General features: G+C 34.0%; 1 protein-coding gene across 1 annotated transcript; it reads right to left on the reverse strand.

Annotated features, from left to right (window-relative positions):
* Window positions 1-2,916: 2,916 nt before the first annotated feature.
* On the reverse strand, window positions 2,917-20,986 carry capza1a (capping actin protein of muscle Z-line subunit alpha 1a). The gene is made up of 9 exons (XM_073851698.1): window positions 20,918-20,986; window positions 17,576-17,639; window positions 15,869-15,920; window positions 15,506-15,569; window positions 13,696-13,902; window positions 13,499-13,578; window positions 8,216-8,366; window positions 3,989-4,051; window positions 2,917-3,882 (listed from the first exon to the last, which is right to left on the reverse strand). Exons 1-9 carry the CDS (start codon window positions 20,954-20,956, stop codon window positions 3,742-3,744), a joined length of 861 nt encoding a protein of 286 aa, XP_073707799.1. The 5' UTR covers window positions 20,957-20,986; the 3' UTR covers window positions 2,917-3,741.
* Between the last annotated feature and the right edge of the window lie 394 nt (window positions 20,987-21,380).

A 21,380-nucleotide genomic window follows, 5' to 3' on the forward strand; every position in this document is an offset into this window, starting at 1 on the left:
TAAAATTTTGAAATATTTTTACTATTTATAATAACTGCTTTCTATTTGAATATATTTTAAAATGTAATTTATTTCTGTGATTTCAAAGCTTAATTTTAAAGTTTGAAGTACATAATAGAATTCTAGCTTTGAAGGGAAATTGGACATTTAGAATATCATTCTAGCATACTGCTATTTACTAAACATACATATATACAATACCAGTCGAGATATTAGTCTCTTCTGCTCACCATGCCTGCATTTATTTGATTCAAAGTACAGCAAAAACAGTAAAAATCTGAAATATTTTTACTATTTCAAAGAAATGTTTTCTATTTGAATATATTTTAAAAGGTAATTTATTCCTGTGATTTCAAAGCTGAATTTTGAAGTATAGAATAGAATACTAGTTTTTAAGTGAAATTGGATCATTAGAATATCATTCTAGCATACTACTATTTACTAAACATACATATATACAATACCAGTCAAGATTTTTAATGTTTTTTTTTTCTTTAAAGAAGTCTCTTCTGCTCACTAAGCCTGCATTTATGTGATTCAAAGTACAGCAAAAACAGTAAAAATCTGAAATATTTTTACTATTTCAAAGAAATGTTTTCTATTTGAATATATTTTAAAAGGTAATTTATTCCTGTGATTTCAAAGCTGAATTTTGAAGTTTGAAGTACAGAATAGAATACTAGCTTTTAAGTGAAATTGGATCATTAGAATATCATTCTAGCATACTACTATTTACTAAACATACATATATACAATACCAGTCGAGATATTAGTCTCTTCTGCTCACTAAGCCTGTATTTATGTGATTCAAAGTACAGCAAAAACAGTAAAAATCTGAAATATTTTTACTATTTCAAAGAAATGTTTTCTATTTGAATATATTTTAAAAGGTAATTTATTCCTGTGATTTCAAAGCTGAATTTTGAAGTTTGAAGTATAGAATAGAATACTAGCTTTTAAGTGAAATTGGATCATTAGAATATCATTCTAGCATACTACTATTTACTAAACATACATATCTACAATACCAGGCGAGATATTAGTCTCTTCTGCTCACCATGCCTGCATTTATTTGATTCAAAGTACAGCAAAAACAGTAAAAATCTGAAATATTTTTACTATTTACTAACTGTTTTCTATTTTAATATATTTTAAAAGGTAATTTATTCCTGTGATTTCAAAGCTGAATTTTGAAGTTTGAAGTACAGAATAGAATACTAGCTTTTAAGTGAAATTGGATCATTAGAATATCATTCTAGCATACTACTATTTTACTAAACATACATAGATACAATACCAGTCAAGATTTTTAATGTTTTTTTTCTTTAAAGAAGTCTCTTCTGCTCACTAAGCCTGCATTTATGTGATTCAAAGTACAGCAAAAACTGTACAATTTTGAAATATTTTTACTATTTATAATAACTGCTTTCTATTTGAATATATTTTAAAATGTAATTTATTTCTGTGATTTCAAAGCTTAATTTTAAAGTTTGAAGTACAGAATAGAATTCTAGCTTTGAAGGGAAATTGGACATTTAGAATATCATTCTAGCATACTACTATTTACTAAACATACATATATACAATACCAGTCGAGATATTAGTCTCTTCTGCTCACCATGCCTGCATTTATTTGATTCAAAGTACAGCAAAAACAGTAAAAATCTGAAATATTTTTACTATTTCAAAGAAATGTTTTCTATTTGAATATATTTTAAAAGGTAATTTATTCCTGTGATTTCAAAGCTGAATTTGTAGCATCATTACTCCAGTCACATGATCCCTCAGATAAATCTATACTTTCATTTTTATAATTTCTATAACTTTGCATCTTTTTTTTCCATCAAAGAACACTGTAAAAAAATTTAATTAACTGTTTTAAATATACATAACAATATAAAAAAAAATTCTTGAGCAGCAAATCAGAATATTAGAATGATTTCTAAAAAGATCATGTAACACTGAAGACTGGAGTAATGATGCTGAAAATTCAGCTTTGAAGTCATAGGAATAAATTACCTTTTAAAATATATTCAAATAGAAAATAGTTATTTTAAATTCACTGATTTAAAAAAAAAATGCAGGCTTTGTGAGCAGAAGAGACTTAAAAAAAAGCATAAAAAATATTACACACAAAATCCCCATATTTTATTATTTTGTTGTTAGCATAATTAATGTACATTTATTAGAAAATTCCCTAATAAAAAGATGAAATGATGAAATAAAAATCACTACTTGCCAAATGAAATTCAATTAAATAAATAAAAAAAGTTAATTTCTCAGGTTTATGTTTATGGGTATAGTCTATATTTTTAAGTTTCATTTTTATAAAATCAATAAATAAATTGAATTGTGATATATAAACTTGCAATTGAGAGTTTATATATCGCAATTCTGACTTTTTTCCCTCAAAACTGAGTTACAAACTCATAATTCTGAATTTTTTTCTCACAAATTCAAGTTTGTATCTTTTTTTTTTTTTTAAATCTGATGAAAAATATCACCACTTGACAAATAAAATAAAATTAGATAAATTAAAAAAAAAGTTAATTTCTCAGTATATTTTTAAGTTAGATTTTTATAAAATCAACAAATAAAATACATTTTTTAAAATATTTTTTATAGTAAAAAACAAATAAACATTATAGCAATTTTACACAGGGGTGTAGAAATGCACAAATTTAAAATATATATTTTATTTTATTAGTTTTATAGAATTTATTATGATTTGATATAATAATAAATAAAATAAAAACACAGCCCATTAATTATTTTAAAAAATAACTATGAATACCAAAACAACTTAATCAGGGCCAAATTTCAGAATTAATAATGACTTACTAAATAGCAGAGCAAATTTACACCTCTCATTTTAAAATTATAGAATGACATAAAAAAAAATCAATAGTAATGAAGTCAGTTTGGTGCAAATCATTTATTCCTCTGGGATGATATTTGTTCTTACATTTTGTAAAAAATATTTAGCAATAAAAGCTAGGGTAGAAGGCTGAAGTGAGGGGTAACAAATATTTTATGTAACTGCATACAGTATATATACCATTCTTAGACACCAGAGTACGACGATGGGACCACTTCCACACAGAACAGTGACCTGAAGCGACTGTACAAATACAATGCTCACTTTGGCACAACCCTCTTGGTGATCAATTGACAGCACATTCAAATGATGGCACCTTGCAACAACGCTTTAAAACAAAGACCAATTGTTATGCTGGAAAACAACAAACTGGTGTCAAGACATTCCTTATGACTTTGATGGGCAACGTATTGATAATTTTAACTTGTCAAGTTGCTAAAAAAGTAAACAAAACGTACTCAATTGATCATATGGGCTAAGTGCAATAAAAAGTACAGTGTGAACGCTGATCTAGGGGGCGACGTGAGTGATATTAGAGGGGCTATTTATGACGCTGTACACTGGTGTCATGGGAGGTATTTGTTCAACAGCAAAAACGTTTGCTAAACCCATTAAAACAAGCTTGCAGCCCTCCTGCAATACAGAAAAGGAGGCAGTCTCTTCAGCTGAGGTCAAACCGTGGCTTCTGGAAAACAAACGAACGAAAAAAAAAGGACAGACACATTTTTTTAGCACACTTCTTGAAGGACCTTCTCGCCTTGGCCCTGCCCTTGAATCAGGTATAGGTTCAGGTTTAGATGTGGGCCCCTCGTAGCTTGTCTCTTTGCTTGTAACGCGAGCAGGAGCGGAGGCATGCCGTGTGTCTAAGCGTTTTGCATCTCTTTGCCGATCTTGTAGCTGAGGATCTTGTTCCAGTCGATCTTGGTACGGGTGACAGGAAGCTGCCGGCGTAAGGCCTTGAAGGTGGTGTCAGACATGGTCTGGTAGTTCTCGGTGATGGCCATCTGAAAGGCGAATGACAGGAAATCTCACTGAACGGTTCTTCACACATAGATATAATCAGGTGTTGTATAACACATCAAGACTAACATGCAATCAGAATAAACAAACCTGATATTCATTTTCAGCTTTTTCGATGATCTTCACAAACTCCATGGCAGTCTGTACCTCATTCTGTTCAAACAGAAGACCAAAAATGATAGCAATTGTTGAGTAATTGTTTCTTTTAACGTTTTTTCAAATTCACAATTAAAAGCTATTATAATTAATACCAATTAAAGAATAAAGTTTAAAGGCCTAAAGAAGATCCATTTGAAATGGCATTAATATAAATTACTGTGCAAAAGATTTTGGGTTTCGTTTTTTTTTTTGTTTTAAAAAATATCTTTTTTTTGCTCATCAAGGCTGCATTTATTTGATCAAAAATACAGTAAAAGCAATCATATTATGAAATATAAAAGTTTACAAATCTGTTTTATAAAAAAGGTCACTGTGCAATTGCAAGTTTACATCTCGCAACTCTGACTTTCTTGCAATTGCGAGTTTAAATCTCACAATTCTGATGTTTTTTCCTCAAATGTAAGTATGTATCTAGCAATTCTGACTTTTTTCTCGCAAATGTGAGTTTGTATCTCACAATTGACTTTTTTCTTGCAATTGCAATTCTGACTTTTTTTTTCTTCAAAACTGTTACAAATTCACAATTCTGACTTTTTTCTCACAAATGTAAGTTTGTATCTAGCAATTCTGACTTTTTTCTTCAAAACTGCGTTATAAACTCACAATTCTGACTTTTTTCTTGCAATTGCGAGTTTATATCTTGCAATTCTGACTTTTTTTTCTTCAAAACTGCGTTATAAACCCACAATTCTGACTTTTATTTGTAAATGAGAGTTTGTATCTCGCAATTCTGACTTTTTTTTCTTCAAAACTGTTACAAATTCACAACTCTGACTTTTTTCCTCACAAATGTAAGTTTGTATCTTGCAATTCTGACTTTTTTTCTTCAAAACTGCGTTACAAACTCACAATTCTGACTTTTTTCTTGCAATTGCGAGTTTATATCTTGCAATTCTGACTTTTTTTCTTCAAAACTGTTACAAATTCACAACTCTGACTTTTTTCCTCACAAATGTAAGTTTGTATCTAGCAATTCTGACTTTTTTCTTCAAAACTGCGTTACAAACTCACAATTCTGACTTTTTTCTTGCAATTGCGAGTTTATATCTTGCAATTCTGACTTTTTTTCTTCAAAACTGTTACAAATTCACAACTCTGACTTTTTTCCTCACAAATGTAAGTTTGTATCTAGCAATTCTGACTTTTTTCTTCAAAACTGCGTTACAAACTCACAATTCTGACTTTTTTCTTGCAATTGCGAGTTTATATCTTGCAATTCTGACTTTTTTTCTTCAAAACTGTTACAAACTCACAATTCTGACTTTTCTCACAAATGTGAGTTTGTATCTAGCAATACTGACTTTTTTCTTCTAATTGCGAGTTTGTATCTTGCAATTCTGACTTTTTTCTTCAAAACTGCGTTATAAACCCACAATTCTGACTTTTATTTGAAAATGAGAGTTTGAATCTCGCAATTCTGACTTTTTTTTTCTTCAAAACTGTTACAAATTCACAATTCTGACTTTTTTCCTCACAAATGTAAGTTTGTATCTTGCAATTCTGACTTTTTTTCTTCAAAACTGTGTTACAAACTTACAATTCTGACTTTTTTCTCACAAATGTAAGTTTGTATCTTGCAATTCTGACTTTTTTTTCTTCAAAACTGTTACAAATTCACAATTCTGACTTTTTTCTTGCAATTGCGAGTTTATCTCTTGCAATTCTGACTTTTTTTCTTCAAAACTGTTACAAATTCACAATTCTGACTTTTTTCTTGCAAGTGCGAGTTTATATCTTGCAATTCTGACTTTTTTTCTTCAAAACTGTTACAAACAATTCTGACTTTTTTTCTTCAAAACTGTTACAAATTCACAATTCTGACTTTTTTCTTGCAAGTGCGAGTTTGTATCTAGCAATACTGACTTTTTTCTTCTAATTGCGAGTTTGTATCTTGCAATTCTGACTTTTTTCTTCAAAACTGCGTTATAAACCCACAATTCTGACTTTTATTTGAAAATGAGAGTTTGAATCTCGCAATTCTGACTTTTTTTTTCTTCAAAACTGTTACAAATTCACAATTCTGACTTTTTTCCTCACAAATGTAAGTTTGTATCTTGCAATTCTGACTTTTTTTCTTCAAAACTGTGTTACAAACTTACAATTCTGACTTTTTTCTCACAAATGTAAGTTTGTATCTTGCAATTCTGACTTTTTTTTCTTCAAAACTGTTACAAATTCACAATTCTGACTTTTTTCTTGCAATTGCGAGTTTATCTCTTGCAATTCTGACTTTTTTTCTTCAAAACTGTTACAAATTCACAATTCTGACTTTTTTCTTGCAAGTGCGAGTTTATATCTTGCAATTCTGACTTTTTTTCTTCAAAACTGTTACAAACAATTCTGACTTTTTTTCTTCAAAACTGTTACAAATTCACAATTCTGACTTTTTTCTTGCAAGTGCGAGTTTGTATCTAGCAATACTGACTTTTTTCTTCTAATTGCGAGTTTGTATCTTGCAATTCTGACTTTTTTCTTCAAAACTGCGTTATAAACCCACAATTCTGACTTTTATTTGTAAATGAGAGTTTGTATCTCGCAATTCTGACTTTTTTCCTTGCAATTGCGAGTTTATATCTCGCAATTCTGTTTTTTTCTCAGAATACACTCACAATAGCGAGTTATGAAGTCAGAACTGTGAGATATATTCTGACTTTTTTCTTGCAATTGCAAGACAAACTCACAATTCTCACTTTTTTTATCAAAATTGTGAGTTCATGTCTCACAATTCTGACTTTTTTAATCGCAATTCTGAAACAATTGTGACTTTCTTTATCGTAATTCTGAAAACGCAATTGTGAGTTATTAAATCAGAATTGTGAGATATAAACTCCCAATTCTAAGAACTTTTTTTCCCTCAAAAATGGACTTTATAACTCGCAACTGACTTTTTTCTTAAAACTGCGAGTTTATCGTGTAATTCTGACTTTCTAACACGCAACTAAGAGGTAAAACAGAAAAAAGCTGCTAATTTGCTCACTCATAATTCTTAAGGAGAAGTAACAAAATAATTACAGAAGCTGTAATTGTTTCTTTGAAGTGTTTAAATTTATTTTTGATTAAATTATGGTTTTGTTGTTACATTAAATGGCTTTGAAGAGCAATTTCATACTTCTTTTCTCTCTTTTCTAATCCTGAACAAAGCAGCATATGGCACTAGTACAAATAATTTAAAAGGAAAAGGAAAAACATCAGGTGTTTAACCAATGCTTTTTCTTTTTTTGAGCCAGCAGGCTCACTAAATAATGAATATATTTTGGCAAGCCAAATTTTACATCCAATATTCACAATTAAAAGCTATTATAATTAATACCAATTAAAGAAAAAAAGTTTAAAGGCCTAAAGAAAATCCAATCGAAATTGTAGGTTAAGTCAGAATTGTGATATATAAACTTGCAATTCTGAGAACATAGTATTTTTTCCCCTCAAAATTGGACTTTATAACTCGCAATTATTAGAGTTTACATCTCACAATTCTGACTTTTTTCTCGCAATTGCGAGTTTATATCTTGCAATTCTGACTTTTTTCTAAGAAAAAGATAAAAAGATACAAACTTGCATTTGTGAGTTTCTATCAGGCAATTCGAAGAAAAAATCTAAATTGTAAGATAAAAAGTTTTTTTATTCAATGGCAGAAACAGGCTTCCACAGTTTTTTAACCAGAATATGTATTAAAATGTAATTTAGTCCTTTGATTGCAAAGCTGATTTTTCATCATTATAATTCAAAAATAATGCTGCTCAAGAAACATTTCTTAGTATTTTGTTGAAAAACACTGTGCAGAAAATTCAAAAGAACAGCATTTTTAATGAAACAAATGTCATTACTGTTACTTTTGATCAATTTAATGCATTTTTGTTTAATGCAAGTATGACATTTTTTAATGACTGACACTAAACCTTTGAATGGTAGTCTAGACTTAACTAGCAAATATCATTCTGCCACGACAGGCAGCAACAAATCAAAGTCCAGAAAACAGTATTAGCAGATGTACCAAAAAGATATCATATGCTTCATCTATCAATACAGCACCACACCCGCAGTCATAAGACGCGTCATTCATAGCAGCTGACTGTTCCTTTTCCAGACACGTTGTTTGTGACTCATGAACAGGAAGTCCACTCATTTAAAACCCAAGCAGCTTAGGTTTAAATGACTTACGGTGATGACCAGAGACTCTTGCACATCCTTGTGGCTGACCAGCTGCACGTTGCCATCCTCATAGTAATGAACCTGGATCTTCAGCACTCCCACCACCTGAGCAGTGGCCTGAGAAATGGAGAACTTCCATTCCGATCGGCAGCGGCCATTCCTGTATACAGAAAAATGGAGGAAGTTCATCAGTAACTGGTCTTAGCGACAAGAACAAGACTGATGGCATTTCCAGTAGTTATACTATAAAAGAAAAACCAATGATGCATGCAATCCTGCATAATAGTTACTATAGTATGCAAAAACCATTCACTATTTAGTTCCTAGAAAGTCATGTCATGGACATAACATGACATCTCTATTCAAAAGTGTTTGCGCATATTGCTTAAAGAGGATGTTCCTTTGTGCCGTTAAGCCACTGTGTTATCTGTATGTGTGAAAGAGCAAAGCCAGTTTGTCAGTACTACCTTTGCTGTCTAGTGCACCTGTTCTCCATTCAAAAGACACATAATAGTCTCTAGATACAGTGGGGTCATGATCTGGGTGGGGGCAGAGCTCATTCCACAGATCTAAAGATCATATATCATACTTGGAACAAAGCCAGTAACTGCGTCAGGCATAAAGCCTCATTCAAAACAAAGAGTGAACTATTATGATTTTTAACAGTCTAGTAACACCTACTAATTCTTTATTCTTTAAAGGGTAACGACACCCCCCTGTTTCAGCACTGGCTACTCTCACCACAGTTTTGAAAAATGCTGCAAAAGTGGTTGTGGTGCGCTCACAGCGCTGCATGGAGGAGAGGGGAGAGAGACAACACAGACAACTTTGGGTTCAGACAGTTTCATTTCGCTCCCCACGAGTTTAAAACACAAATAAATGCACATCCTTTTGCACTATGCATCGAAAACCTATATATGAACACACTGTTGAACCACTAATAACTGTTAAAGCTTTTTTTGCCGTGTTTATATAAGCCTTTTGCTGGGTTGCGTCAAGGAAAAACCGCTTACACTTACGGTGCGTTCACACTGGCACGTAGCGAGCGGGGCGAAGCGAGCGTTTTCAATTCATTCACATGGAAGTTTAGCGTAAACGGTCGCGTGGTGCATTTTGGGATTGGAAGCGGCGCGGAGAAGGCGTTGAGAGCAGCTGAGAGCGTCAAAAGGTTGGGCATTCCTCAACTTTATGCAAATCTCGAGCTCAAAACGCTGGGCGACAACCAATCGCTGTGAGAAGTAGGCAAGGCAACTATGACGCGTGTTACCGAAACTGGTGGATTACTGAGCTGAAATCACATATTATTGAAAAGTAAATGTACTTTGCATGTTTTCATTATATGCTACAGTTTATTTTGTGAACCGCCATTAAAAAAGACAAATGAAGCGCAAACAGGGTGTAAACATTGTATTTCAGAGGCGTGCTCTGCCCTAAATTTGACACTCCCCAAAGCAGTGGCGTTGCCAGCGGCACTGAGCGTGGATTTGACGCTGTAGTGTGAACGCACCGTTACGGTGCGTTCACACTGGCACGTAGCGAGCGGGGCGAAGCGAGCGTTTTCAATTCATTCACATGGAAGTTTAGCGTAAACGGTCGCGTGGTGCATTTTGGGATTGGAAGCGGCGCGGAGAAGGCGTTGAGAGCAGCTGAGAGCGTCAAAAGGTTGGACATTCCTCAACTTTATGCAAATCTCGAGCGCAAAACGCCGGGCGACAACCAATCGCTGTGAGAAGTAGGCAAGGGAAGATTATGACGCGTGTTTCCGAAACTGGTGGATTACTGAGCTGAAATCACATATTATTGAAAAAGTCACGCTTTCATTACATGCCAGTGTTTAGTTTGCGAACCGCCGTTAAAAGAAGACAATGGAACGTAAATAGGGTGTGAACATTGTTTTTCAGAGGCGTGCTCTGCCCTAAATTTGACACTCCCTGAAGCAGTGGCGTTGTCAGCGGCACTGAGCGTGGATTTGACACTGTAGTGTGAACGCACCCGATCACACCGAACGCGTTTTTGCAGTTGGAGGCGCCTCTTTTGAATGGTTTTCTGTTGGCAGTGAGCGTTCTGTGCACTGCTTATGCGCCCCCGGCGCCTCGCGTTTTTGCAGGAGCGCTCCGAGCGCCTGAAGTTAAAACCGGAAGATGAAAATAGCGCAAAAATGCTCAAAATTAACCAGTTCTCTCTAACAATTAATATTAACAGATGCCATCATTGCTTTTTATGATGTGCAACACAAACACTTCTGCTAAAATCTCAGAAAAAGTTGTCTGGGGTTTCGTAACCCTTTAAAAGTTTAGCACAACAGGGTTTCTCTCAACCAACTTCAACAGGCAGATGCTGGGAAGTCATACATTACACCTATTCAGATTTTATTCTCAGACTGTATATTGTTTGTTTTCCTCACAGAGACGTAAGGTATTTTTAGCATTTACAGGGGCTAGTCTGTGATTTTATTGCTGTCTGAATTAAGGATGTTAGGGTTTTTCTTAGGGCTGTAACGTCCCAGTCGATAAGTCGATTAATTGGTCGATACGGTCTGGTTCGACCAAAATTCTGATTGGTCGATTTTTTGCCGCGCTCATTTCATCAGTTTGGCCGCGCTCATTTCATCAGGTGGAACGCACTAATTGCTAATGGGGGTGTTTTCAGAGCACCCCTGTTTCACAGTCTGTTTTCAGAACACCCCCATTGTTTTCACTTTTTTTGGATTAGCCCAACCCACTGGAGAAGAGAGACAGATAAGTAGGCTTTAGAAGGTTTGATGCTGAATATTATTTATTTAATAAAAGCTAGTGGACTCAGCGGTCCTTGCCGCGGTATAAACACAAGCATAGAGAGGCCACGTCGCCTCAGCACACCGCGTGCAGTGAAAATGGGAGATTTTCATCATACAGTACGGTGATAGATTAACTGATTCTAAAGGGAGTGTTATATTATATTAGCATTGCAGTCATTAGGATAACAGAGGTTCAGGCTGAATTGGTTCAGGCTGAATTAATTACGATGAATCATAATCGGTCTGTATATAGGAAACATAAACATTCACCTCTGTAACATCTATATGCGTTAATCAGAATTACGATGCGATCAAATGGCGCCAAACATATGCACGTGAATTACACGCGCATCACTTCTCCGCATTCAATATGAACTGAACTACAACATCACCTGATGACAACGGTCAGACATACAGCGGTAACATTATCGCAATATGACGGGTAAAGCAAGATTCATTCATTTACATTCATGCACGCACATTTACAACTCACTCACTGACGCTAGCAGAGAATGAAACCGAAAGTAACTTAAACAACTCCGGCGCAACTCCAGTCAGCGCTCTGTACACGCACAACTTAATCATATGCCAATAGCAGGTCTACCTTTACAAAACGAATAAGGAATTTAGTACATAGATAATTAATTAAATTAGCACCATAGTATCGTGTATCAGCGATCTCTCAGGCTGACGATAGGGCGATATGAAAATTGAGCATATCGCCCAACACTAGTAAAAGTCTATTCATGTCTCAGCCGCGAAGCTGAGCTCTTATGTTCAGCCTCGTTCTGTGCGAGCTGCGCAGAGCGGCTGAAATGATAGTGTCTGACAGTTATACTTATAACATATGACAAAAATAATTTTCTAAATTATGTTGCACATTCCTCAAAAGTTCTTGTGATATCACTAGTTGACAACATAGTACTGTTTTCAGAAATCACAGGCTATGATATTGCGCAGGTCCACGTGATGCACCGCTGTCAGAGACGACAGACTCGTGTGTCAGACTCATTTCAGAGCAAAATAATTAGGTCAAAAACGATTTAATATACTGCAAATAGCCTATTAGTTTTTTATGTTTATTTAAAATTAATTTAGGCAGACAACAAGGCTACCAAGTAATGAGCACAGTGCGTATCTAATTAATGTAACGTACGTTTTTTTTTTTCTCCACAACGTCTTTTTTAGTCGATTTTTAGTCGAAAGTTTCAGGACTTCAGTCGACCAAGATTTTCTTTGGTTGATTACAGCCCTAGTTTTTCTCCTACAACTCGTGTAAACATTACTGTTTTTAAGCAGGGATGGGCAATCTGGCCAAAAAAAGGATCATAATAAAATTGTCAATTGTTCACAAATCCGAGGTACAATATTCAAAACATTTATTTTCTATATCAAAATACGCATAATTAAAATCCTTGGTAACACTTTACAATAAGGTTCATTAGTTAAACATTAGTTACTGTATTAACTAACATGAACTAACCATGAGCAATACATTTGTTACTGTATTTACTAATCTTTATTAACGTTAGTTAACGGAAATACAGTTGTTCATTGTTTGTTCATGTTAGTTCACGCTGCATTAACTAATGTTAACAAAATTTTAATAATGCATTAGTAAATGTTGAAATTAACATTAACAAAGATTAATAAATGCTGTATAAGTGCAGTTCATTATTAGTTCATGTTAACTAATGTGGTTAACTAATGTTAACTAATGAACCTTATTGTAAAGTGTTACCAAATCCTTTTCCAGTCCTTTTTTCTTAAGCAAAAATGTCTTTATGAAGAACTGAATTTCTTAGTTTATGCATTTTCTAATGGGTGATATTAAATTCAAGTATTTAAGCATGAGCTTTTTAGTTCAAACTATTATTAAAATCATATGAAATGTGACCCTGGACCACAAAACCAGTCATAAAGGCCAATTTTATGAAATTGAGATTTATACATCATCTGAAAGCTGAATAAATAAGCTTTGCATTGATGTATGGTTTGTTAGGATAGGATATTTGGCTGAGATAAAACTATTTGAAAATCTAAATATTGAGAAAAATCACCTCTAAAGTTGTCCAAATTAAGTTCTTAGCAATGCACATGACCAATCAAAAATTAAGTTTTGAAATATTTATGGTAGAAAATGTACAAAATATCTTCATGGAACATGATCTTTACTTAATGATTTTTGGCATAAAAGAAAAATCAATAATTTTGACCTATATGATGTATTTTTGGTTATAGCTACAAATATGGTTTTGTGGTCCAGGGTCACAAATATAAAAATAAATAAATAAATAAATAATTTAGTCAAGTGTCCAAACTTTTTTGGACAAGTGTCCCAAGCACATAAGCAGCATGTGCTTGCTGCAATTTTTTTGGTTACACTTTACAATAAGGTGTCATTTGTTGCACATGCTGCAGGTCAGACTCAAACCTGAGTCGCCTGCATGAGCACCACAGCTCCAATATGTGACTTAAAGCTCAAGTCATATCATTAAATAGAAAAGGAAAATCACCAGAAATTTTTGGGCTGAAACTGATGACCCTCAATACAGGCAATGATGGTTTGCTGTCCATCGATGGTTTTCCCGTAAACCTAAAATAATGCAAGAATCCATCAGCAAAAATTTGGCATAATACACACTCACACTTAGAAACTGCTTAATTAAATGAGCTATTCCTAACAAACACAAATGAGCTCTAGTGAACTCACAGTGCAGACTCCAGTGGGGTAATGTTCTTTGACGTACGCCCTCAGAGCTTCGTCACAAGCATCTCTCCACGGCCTGAGGGACGCCTCACCCTCGTGAGACTGTTGGTCAGTCGCCTCTTTTCTCAGGTGGTCAAACTTGAACGACTGTTTCTTACGAGGGTCAAAAAACCGTCCCTGGCCAAGGTCTCCATGCTCTGTGATCAAAACCTGCAGTTTGGAGGCAGTTTAAGTACAATTTAATACAACTTTGTTTAAACAGACATTTCTTTCCTATTGTGGAAGTTGTAAGTGTATATTTGTGACCCTGGACCACAAAACAAACTTCTCTCTTAAAGGAGAAGTTCACTTCCAGAACAAAAATTCACAGATAATGTACTTCTTTGTCATCAAAGATGTTCATGTCTTTCTTTAGTCGTAAAGAAATTATGTTTTTGAGGATTTCAGGATTTCTCTCCATAAAGTGGACTTCTATGGTACCCCGAGTTTGAACTTCCAAAATTCAGTTTAAATGCGGCTTCAAACAATCCCAAATGCGGTTGTAAATTATTCCAGCTGAGGAAGAAGGGTCGTATCTAGTGAAACGATCAGTTTTTTTTTTTAAAGTTACAATTTACATACTTTTTAACCTCAAACACTCAACTTGTCTTGCTTTGCCTGAACTCTGTTTTTTTGGTTCAAGACAGTTAGGGTATGTTGAAAAACTCCCATCTCATTTTCTCCCCTAACTTCAAAATCATCCTACATCACTGTTTTACCTTTTTTTGTAAAGGGCGTTTGATCTTCACTTTGCAAACACTGGGTTGGCACCTCTGCAGCGATGTAGGATGATTTTGAAATTATTAAGTTATTAAAGTTTATTAAGTTGAGGGAGAAAATAAGACGGGAGTTTTTCGACATACCCTAACTGCATTAAACCGGAAAAAACTGAGTTCAGACACAGCTAGACAAGATGAGCATTTGAGGTTAAGAAATATATAAATTGTAATTTAAAAAAAAAATCATTTCCTCCCTTTCTTTCTCAGCTGTGATTGTTTAGAACCACATTTGGGATCATTTGAAGCTGCATTAAACTGCTTTTTGGAAGTTCAAACCTGGGGCATCATAGAAGTCCACTATATGGAGAAAAATCCTAAAATGTTTTATTCAAAAAACAATTTCTTTACGACTGAAGAAAGAAAGACATGAACATATTGCATGACAAAGGGGTGAGTACATTATCTGTAAATCTTTGTTTTGGAAGTGAACTTCTCCTTTAAGTAGCATAGGTATGTTTTTAGCAATAGCCAAAAATACATTGTATTTGTCAAAATTATCATAATTTTTTTTCTTTTATGCCAAAAATCATTAAGATATTAGATAAAGTTCATGTTCCCTACCGTAAATATATCAAAACTTAATCTTGGATTAGTAATTTGCATTGCTGAGAAATTCATTTGAACAACTTTAAAGGCAATTTTCTCAATATTTTGATTTTTTGCATCCTCAGATTTCATATTTTTAAATAGTTGTATCTTGGCCAAATACTTTCCTAACCTAACAAATTATACATCAATGGAAAGCTTATTTATTTATAGAAATCTAAATTTAAAAATGGTGACTGTCTTTACTATCCTTACAATATGACTTATGACTGGTTTTGTGGTCCAGTGACACATTTAGCAATTGGTTAACATTATTTCAGAGGCAGAGCATGTTTCTGACAAGAAGGTTTACAGACAGACATCAATGTTTTTGGAATAATGTACACTACTGTGCACAATATGACCATATGAACAACTATTCTCACTTCAAAAGTAATTGTTATAATCACCTGATCTTCACTTCCATCAAGTTTAGCAGGTGTGAACTGATCCATGTTGTACTGGGCAAAGGCACTGTCACAAACAGAAAAATTTGCAACATTATCAGTTCATCTCTGATTAATGATTCACATGATTTGATCTAATTTAAATAAAGGACTTTTGATAAAGCCACAGAGCTAAATATATCACTTCTCTATATATCTATTCATATTGTGAAAGTGAATCTAAACTGAAAGAGACACTGAAAACTGGTTGCGTACTCATAGCGTGTCTTGGATCTAGATTTTTCCATTTTGCTTACAGGCTTATGAAGGAGAAGGAAGGATAGTAATATATGCATTCATGTACTGTAATAAATACAGGCTACTCACTGAGCCGCCCCTTCCCTGAGCAGGCTGTCATTATTGAGCAGTAGCCGCACATCTGAAACCAAAGAAAAGACGTCATGTGATATCATTATGATGTTAGAGTCATGTCGCAACATAAAAATATGTAATGAAACAATAAAATTCCTTCTAACATACAGTATATTACTGTCTCAAAACTTGGGGTCAGTAAGATTTTTTTTTTGTTTTTGAAAGAAATCAATACAGTTAGGATGCATTCAACTGATCAAAAGTGACAGTAAAGACATTCATAATGCTACGAAAGATTTATATTTTAAATAAACACTGTTCTTTCCAACTTTTCATTCGTCAAATACTTAAAAAAAATGTATCACTGTTGACATAAAAGCAACTGTTTTGACAATAATATGAAAAGTTTCTTAAAGGGATAGTTCACCCAAAAATGAAAATTTGATGTTAATCTGCTTACCCCCAATGCATCCAAGATGTAGGTTACTTTGTTTCCTCAGAAAAACACAAACGAAGATTTTTAACGAAAACCGGTGCAGTCTGCCAGCCTTATCATGGACGTGGATGGGCACCAGACCTTTAAAAGTAAACAAAAACATGCACAGACAAATCCAAATTACACCCTGCGGCTCGTGACGATACATTGATGTCTTAAGACACGAAACGATCGGTTTTTGTGAGAAACTGAACAGTATTTATATCATTTTTTACCTTTGATACACAGCCACGTCCATCTGTCATGAGCACGAGTTTGGCATCAGTCACGTCACATGTGCACGCGCTCTAGCGTAGAATACGCAAACGCCGGAAGCGATCTGTCGCATGTATACGACACTCATTTACGACACTCATTGTTTACACAGAGCACAGAGATTGTGGGTATAGCGGCTATTCAAAATGGTAAATACTTGCGCGTATCCTGATTGTTTAAACCGATTTAAAGCTAAAAGATTACATTAGTTTGCGCAAACTCATCCGGGACTTTTCACTGATTTCCCCTTACGTCGTTTGCGTATTCTACGTCAGAGCGCGTGCTCATGTGACGTTACTGATGCCAAACTCGTGCACATTACAGATGGACGTGGATTTGTATCAAAGGTAAAAAATGATATAAATACTGTTCAGTTTCTCACAAAAACCGATCGTTTCGTGTCTTAAGACATCAATGTATCATCACGAGTCGCAGGGTGTAATTTGGATTTGTCTGTGCATGTTTTTGTTTACTTTTAAAGGTCTGGTGCCCATCCACGTCTATGATAAGGCTGGCAGACTGCACCGGTTTTCGTTAAAAATCTTCGTTTGTGTTTTTCTGAGGAAACAAAGTAACCTACATCTTGGATGCATTGGGGGTAAGCAGATAAACATCAAATTTTCATTTTTGGGTGAACTATCCCTTTAAGCAGTAAATCAGAATATTAGAATGACTTTTAAAGGATCGTGCAGCACTGAAGACTGGAGTAACGATGCTGAAAAATCAGCTTTGCATCACAGGAATAAATTGCATTTTAAAATATATTCAAATAGAAAACTGTTAAATTGAAATAACATTTCACAATATCACAGTTTTACTGGATTTTCAATTAAATACATGCAAATTGGAACGTATAAAAGACTTCTTACATAAACATTTAAAAAATCTAACCAACCCCAAACTGTCTGAATAAGCTTGTTTGGTTTTGGATGTGTGTGTGTGTGTGTATACATGTTGCATGAATATTTTACCATTGAAGACTTCGTTGAACTCTCCAGGGGGAGCATGGATGATAAAATTTGCAGCAATGCGGACCTGAGGAAAAAACAAAAGCACTAATGAAGAAAGTGTGTGCGGTTTTTGCACATATTGAGGTGTTTATTCAAACCCTATGCTTGCAGAAAACATCTAACACCTCAAAAATACCCAGGAAAAACTGTCACGTTCAAAAAGAGGTGGAGTGGTGTTGTGCACACAAAACTATTTTTATGAACCACAGCCTTATACCGCTGTCAAACATTTCCAAAAGAGCCTTAAACATCACATATCAGCTAAAGGAAGCTGGTATGTCTTTGCACTTCCTTTAAAAAGAGGTCAAATGATGCCTGAGATGATACATTGAGCCCCTCTCTGTGTCACTCCTTAGAAGGCTGCAGAATTGAGGCTTTTCTTAGCAGTGCACATGTAAGCATTAAGGGCCAGCTCTGGCTCCATGGATGTTTCTCATTCTGGATCCATTCCAGTGCTCCTGAATGTGGAAAGCTCTGCAGGGCCTGTCTTCACTGACAAAAACAGACTAACAACAGACACTGTAAAGACCACCTGTAGAGCACCCTGTCCACAATTCACTCAAGCTGCAAATGAGAACAACTAAATCTTAATACTAGCTGATTTGCTGGTTGTGTTATTTGGAAACAGAGCATAATGGTTTAAATCAAATTGTAAGAACTGAAGAAAATGTGTTACTACCTATACGTCATATGTGTACAACACTATTTAATGCTGTGTATGTAAAGTCTAGATGTTATCTAGGATGTCTACAGTTTTATTTCTCCATAACACTCATTGCATCACAGCTAAAATGTGTGCAACAAAATGATGTATTTCTGACAGGTGCCATATCCTATATTAATGCTGTCAAATACGCAAGGAAAATAATGCTAAATAATTCTGTTGTGAGACAAAATCATAAACCATAGTTTAAAAGTTTGGAGTCAGTCATTTATAATTGATTTGAATTGTTAGTAAGTTAGTAAAAACTACTAAAAGTAAATGCTTGCATTTTACATTTCTATTCAGCAAAGAATCCTAAAGATGTACACAGAAAATATTAATAAATGCAATATTTCAATAGTTATAAGAAGAAGAAATGTTCCTTGAAAGACTGGAGTAATTATGATAAAAATTCAGCTTTGCAGCACAGGAATAAATTTGATTTTAAAACACTTGTTTTAAATTTTAATGATATTTTACACATTATTATACTTATTATAAAGGCAGCCTTGGTGAGCATAAGACTGTAAACATTAAAATTAAACTTTAAAAAAATAATAAACCAATCTTACCGACCAAAAACGTTTCAACAGTAGTAGCTAGGAAACTGTGTAGTTTATATAAATATATATATATATATATATATATATATATATATATATATATATATATATATATATATATATACAATAGACACACAATTGGTATGATGCTAAAAATTCAGCTTTGCATCGCAGAAATAAATTAGTTTTTAAAATACTACAATAAAACTTATTTTAAATTTTTATAATATTTGACACATTATTATATTTATTATAAATGCAGCTTCGGTGAGCATTAGACTGTAAACGTTAAAAAAAAAAATTTACAGACTCAAAATGCTTCAACAGTAGTAAAAAAGTGTGTAATTTATATATATATATATATATATATATATATATATATATACACACACACACACGCATACGCATATACACACACACACACACACACACACACACACACACACAACACTATTTTATAGAACCCAATCACAAGATGGCAAAAAGAATTTGCTATTCTTGGTTTCCTTGCCTAAATCACATGTTCAAACAAGCTAACCTTGATTACTGATAGGCAATGAGGGGGAAAAAAAAAAATCAATGAATAACTTTAGTTGCATTAATAATTGGCAAACACAACAATAACTGGAGAATGTGAATGCCTGCCATTGTTGAAAATCTATAGATCACTCATAATCTATTAAAAAACAGCATTTTCTGATACTAAACTAAAATATTTTAAGTATTTGTAGTTGAATTCTCCATCTTGTTCACTTTTAGAAGAAAGAAGGAAACTGCTCAATTCCCAGACAACAGCTTTCACTTAATATGACAAAACAAGTCAAATCGTAATACTAAATAGTGTGTTTGACACTTATGCTCATCATTATCAAATAAGTACTTGATAAAATAGCTTAATTGTTTTAGTTGCATTTTTAAATCATAGAAAACCTGTGCCCTGAAGCACAAGACCAGTTTTTTTTATATAATAACTTAATTGTTTTTACTTTTTTTAAATCATAGAAAACCTATGCCCCAGAGCACAAGTCAAATGTTTGTCTTTGGCTCCCACTGGTTTGCTGAAAAGTATATCAGTGTAATCTAAATATAACATCTACCCAATCTTGAGCAGTTTGCAGCTGCAACACGCTTTCCACATCTAAGCATTTCTGAAATGCTTCTTCCCTCCTTTAACTGGCCTCAACACGACTGTTTCGACTTTGCAGAGGCGGAGGGGCGCGTCCGCACATTAGAACAGCCCGTGACTCGCGTCGGCTCGGTGGCAGGGGGTGGGGGCGTGAGACAGGAAGAGCCGTTCGCATGTAAGAGCATGCAGAAAGAGGGCTGGGTGGGTCGCCGACACTCAGCTGAGAATACAAACAAGACCAGAGCTGAGGTTGCGCCCCTGTTTTAGTGCAAGAAAAACACTTCCCCTTGATCTCATTACAGAAACTTAGACGACAAATGAAATGTAGCCATTTATATACAAGACACTATAACAGGCAAATACATAGCAACACGAGAAAACCGATTTTGAGTAAGTTCTCATATGGAAATGAACTTTAAGAAGAGACTAAGTTGTGTGACAAATGCTAAAAAGTGCAAATAGAACGTTATATGATTTAGTTTTATAATGTTATGTCAATTAAGTTGTTTATCTTCATGAAGTGATTTTTCCTGATTTAGATGAACCCAGCCTCAAACGTTACTAACAGTTCGTAAACTCAACAATACTTCCAGCGCTGATGTGAAACCGCAAATCTATCTAGTAGAATAGACCTTCTACATATAATTGTTAAACATTAATTATGTTATTTTCTAATCTCAGTCACTATCTACACAGACTAGCGTCTGTGAGGAGTGCGATCATCGATTAGATCGAGTTTCAGTTAGCTTGCTAGCTTCCTTAGCACGCTCTTTATCGCGGATTTTGCAAACTCTAAAACACCCAATGTGCGTTAGAACATTTTTGACATGTTCATGACAATATACAAACAGCACATATCCCATTAACAGTAGGGAAGATAAATCAGGAAGCCTGAATTGATAATTACATACCTTGTCCTCGTCGGAAAGCTGTTCCTCAAAGTCCGCCATCTTGGCTCAACTGGACCTGCCCTGTCAAACTGCATCACGGGAAACAATCATAAACATGACAAAAGAGTTCACAATGACATATTTACATACTTAACGTTATATTTAGCGATTGCATTTTGCTTTGTATACCACATACGCCTTGAGCATAAATAACTAAATACATTCATAATATTTTGATTCTGTAAAGGTTTGTAATTTAAAAAGTTGTAATTTGTTTCAAATATATATAATCCTTTACACTATAACCTGTAGATATGTATGATATACCAAATGTTTATTTAGATTTGTTTTATCGTGTACTTGTTTATTATACTACTATTATAAACTAATTTAACTTGTTTTAAACTGTTCATATTTAATGCCTAAATTGCCATTCTTTATTCATCTACCCTAAAAAATTGAAACAAGCCATATTTGGTTATGC

This window comes from Garra rufa, chromosome 12 (assembly GCF_049309525.1).
Source record: "Garra rufa chromosome 12, GarRuf1.0, whole genome shotgun sequence".
Classification (NCBI taxonomy): Eukaryota; Metazoa; Chordata; class Actinopteri; order Cypriniformes; family Cyprinidae; genus Garra; species Garra rufa.